Below are 3,898 nucleotides of genomic sequence, written 5' to 3' on the forward strand. Positions count from 1 at the left end.
CTTCTAGTTGGGGTTGATAAGAGATATGGTATTTAAACCAATAAACTACACGAGAAATTGGTAAAATAAATAAATTTTGTTTACTAATGCAACTTGGTTCGAAGTTAGAGAAAATTATAAAAATATTAGCACTCACCATATTAGAGATTCCTGCAAAAAAATTCCAAATTCATCAAATCAACCCAAAATATATAATATAGTAAAAGATTCTCTCGCAATGTACTTTGGACTGGGCCTAGCCTGTGCGTCTGATTATGTTAGTACAAGACCAAGAAACATGAAGCAATCCTTTTAAGTGACTCCTTTTAATTAGGGATGGCAACGGGCACGGGCGGGTACGGGTAGTAGCTATCCGCTACCCGTTTCAAAATAGAAGAGTAATACCCATACCCGCCCGTACCCTATAGGTACCCGTGAGTGGGTATTTGTGGATATTTTTGGGTACCCGCGGGTAGAATGGGTACCTGCGGGTTTCTCTATTATAAATAATTTTTTAAATTCTTACTTAAATTGTGTTTTAAATAAGATGAAATTTAATTATATGTGTACCTTTTGATTGAATATTTGACAAAAATGCTAAATTTATTGGTGGTTTCCATTTGTGTGATTTTTTTATCTCATTTTTTTAACAAAATATATATTTTTTCTTTGTAAAACATGTGTGTTTTTACACATGTAATAATATTTGTAATATTTGTAGGGTATTTCACCACCAAACTCAATAAAATATAGAAACAAAGTAAAAGGAAAAAATATACATAGTGTAATAAATGTTAGAATAATATATTTTTTATTTTAATTAAATATAATATATTAATCATATAAATAACGGGTACTCGCGGGTACGGGATAATACCCGTACCCACCCATATGTACAACGGGTATTTTTAAAAACTCATTTATAATACATGCGGGTACCCGTTTGTGACCCGTACCCGTGCCCGTACGGGTTGTACCCGCGGGTACGGGTTTTTTTGCCATCCCTACTTTTAACAAGCAAAAAAGTATAAAATCAATATTTTTTCTTCAAAACAAAAAATCATTTGGTTCAAGTGATAAGTATATTGGTTTCTCTTGGTTTAGGTTTCATATTTTGATTAAAGAAACAGTCATGAATCTCAAAACGATTAATTCCTTCCCAAAAAATTGAGATACTCTTGGTAATAAAAAAAAAATCTATAATCTATAATTGTATGTAAGGTTGATAGATAAATAAGTCATAGTGTGACTTTGTAGAATCTAGATGATAATTTCACTTTACCCATCTCCTCGTTCAATTCTTTTCCAAAGGTTAACTATGACCAAAACGATTTCTAAAATCCGATAAAGAAAAGCAAATAAAAATATCTAAAATTAGAAAGCAATTAATAGACTTTAACAAGGATTTCAAATATTGTGTTTTTGAAGTCTTAAAAATGAGATACTTGGTTGTTAAAATGGCCTTGTGCCAGCTTATCTACATATTTATTTTTCTAACATTTGGACATGGCATCTTGCCTTGACTTTCATGTACTTTTCATTTCCCACAAGCTCACTTCGTTCTCCAATAAGCAATTGCAATAAGCAATGTTAAAAGCTTATCTAATTTTTCAAAGCAATTATAATTTCCATTTATGCCATACTTTGAAATTGATATCCAACTTGCTTCTTTCAAGACGAAAAGTGATGTGACGGAGGAAGATACGGAAAAAGAGTGGGATGGGAATCATCCCCATTTGGTGTCTCCATCCAATCAAATTTTTATTTGATTAAAAGTAAAATTTATAATAACATAAATTAATATTTCTACGCTATTCTATGAAAATTTATTGACTTGGTACACGAGGACATGATATACTAACAAAAAAACTTCACACAATAAATGCATATATTTTAAACTCCAAAAACACTTCATCACTTTCAAACTCTAAAAAAACAGTCCTTTGCCCAAGGGGATTTAGCAATTTCCATCTCATTAATTTTTGCTCTCATAATGAAGTTTGTCCTCCTACCCTCTTTTAATTGGTTTTATTACAAAAAAGTAGTCCAAAAAAATTCATTTAATACACATAATGATTTTAGATTTTAATGCATAGAAGAAATGACTTATCTCAACATATTTGACTCTGTTAATAATAATAATAAATGTTTTTTATATTATCATATATTATTACTAGATAACTCATTCATTCGTAATAATAATAATATCTAATCAAATATTTATCTAATAAATAAAAGAAGATATACACATCAAACTTCCCTGAAAAAATTCAAAGATCCAATTTTCGTGACTACTTCATAGCCAGATTCATTTCTTGACTACTTCATAGCCAGATTCATTTGCCCATAGACATAACTTAAAACTTATGTGAAGAACATATTTCATAATTCATATTTTCCATAAACATATTCCATATTTTCCATGTCATCCTAGTTCCTCTACATACTAATAGTCTTCTGTAATCCCCTTTTATCTTCAAACAAGAGGGAACAAAAAAGTGACAAATAATAAAATAAAGGATTTACATGCCTATAAACATTATACATTAGGCCAAAGTTTTCATAGATTTTCCTTGTTTTTTAGTAATTTATATTTATATTCTCTATTATGTCTGGTCACTCAAAAATCTCAGTCATAATACAATTCCGAGTGATCGAAAAGTCCATCGAAGGGAACATACTCAGTATTACTATTCTCGTAACTAAACACGTTTCCAATATCAAACGAGTCATAACTCGAAATCTGATCTTCAAACGGCCATAACTCACCGATTTCAGACGAGTCAGATGAAACTCGGAACAACTCAGCATCATCTTTCTTCCCCACCGGCACCGACGAGTCTCCGGGAGGAGGTATCCCAAGTTCATCATCGGATGCCTCCAGAAGAAACCCGATCTGCGGCTGAGACTCGCCAGAATTTGACGTTACGTTGATCGGAGCCGGAGAAGATGACGCAGAGATCTCATCTTGCAAACTCTTCATGATAGAGTCAAGATCCTCAGTCGAAGGTGTGGGATCCGTGTCGTCGAAGAACTCAAGTAAATCTTCCCTGAGTCGTTTCGACTCGGACGATTCAATCAATGACACGGACGAGTCATCTCGGACTCGTTTCTTACCACTCGTATCTTCCATTTAAAAAGAGAAAGAAAAAACTAAAACGCAGCGTTTTGGCACAAAGTGAAAGAAATATTGAATCGCTTGTTTCAACACGAGTTGACACGGTGCTTTGTGGTGAGAAAGAGATGAGAAAGGGTTTATATATAAGGGGGACAAGGGAGAGAAAGAAAGTGGAGAGTGTGATGAAGCTGACGACGCAGGCGCGTGGGGAAGAATACTTGACCTATCACACATTGATTTGCATCTTTCTTTTCACGTTTCTCATTTCTTGATTTTTTTCTCTATTCGGTGGCTGTATTTTTCCCTCTCCCCTTTCTTTTAAGTAAGTTAAAATGAATTGAATTTAAAGTTGGAGTCCGGGTCAGGTTTTTGTGGTCCCCACTTTACCTAATCAATCACGGCTATTCTGCTTTTTTGGTTCGGTTCGGCATGTATTTTTGGATGTTTAGTTTGGTTGGTACGTGGTAGGAAATTCGTGTACATGAGGTAAGTCTGAGGGCATTTTAGGAAGGAAAGTTGTTGGGCTGTTTCTTTTTTAATTTTTTTGATGATATCTAATGGATTTGATTTAGACATTTTTAAAACTGCATTCCCAATTCCAAATTGGTGTTGTGGTGGAACGAAATAAACTTTCTATAATTTTAGATAAAGGGTTTCAATCCACATGGGTAATTACTTATTAATTGGGATGTGGATTAAGTAGTCACACAAAAGAATAAGCTTCCTCATTAAAGGAAATAGATAGACAACTATTATAAAAAAATGAATTGATGGTAAAATAATTTTTTCCATTACATATAA

General features: G+C 33.0%; 1 protein-coding gene across 1 annotated transcript; it reads right to left on the minus strand.

The window, feature by feature from the left end:
- On the minus strand, positions 2,435-3,223 carry LOC109355145. Its single transcript, XM_019598116.1, has one exon. It carries the CDS (start codon positions 3,110-3,112, stop codon positions 2,609-2,611), a length of 504 nt encoding a protein of 167 aa, XP_019453661.1. The 5' UTR covers positions 3,113-3,223; the 3' UTR covers positions 2,435-2,608.

Source organism: Lupinus angustifolius, chromosome LG08 (genome assembly GCF_001865875.1).
Source record: "Lupinus angustifolius cultivar Tanjil chromosome LG08, LupAngTanjil_v1.0, whole genome shotgun sequence".
NCBI classification, from domain to species: domain Eukaryota; kingdom Viridiplantae; phylum Streptophyta; class Magnoliopsida; order Fabales; family Fabaceae; genus Lupinus; species Lupinus angustifolius.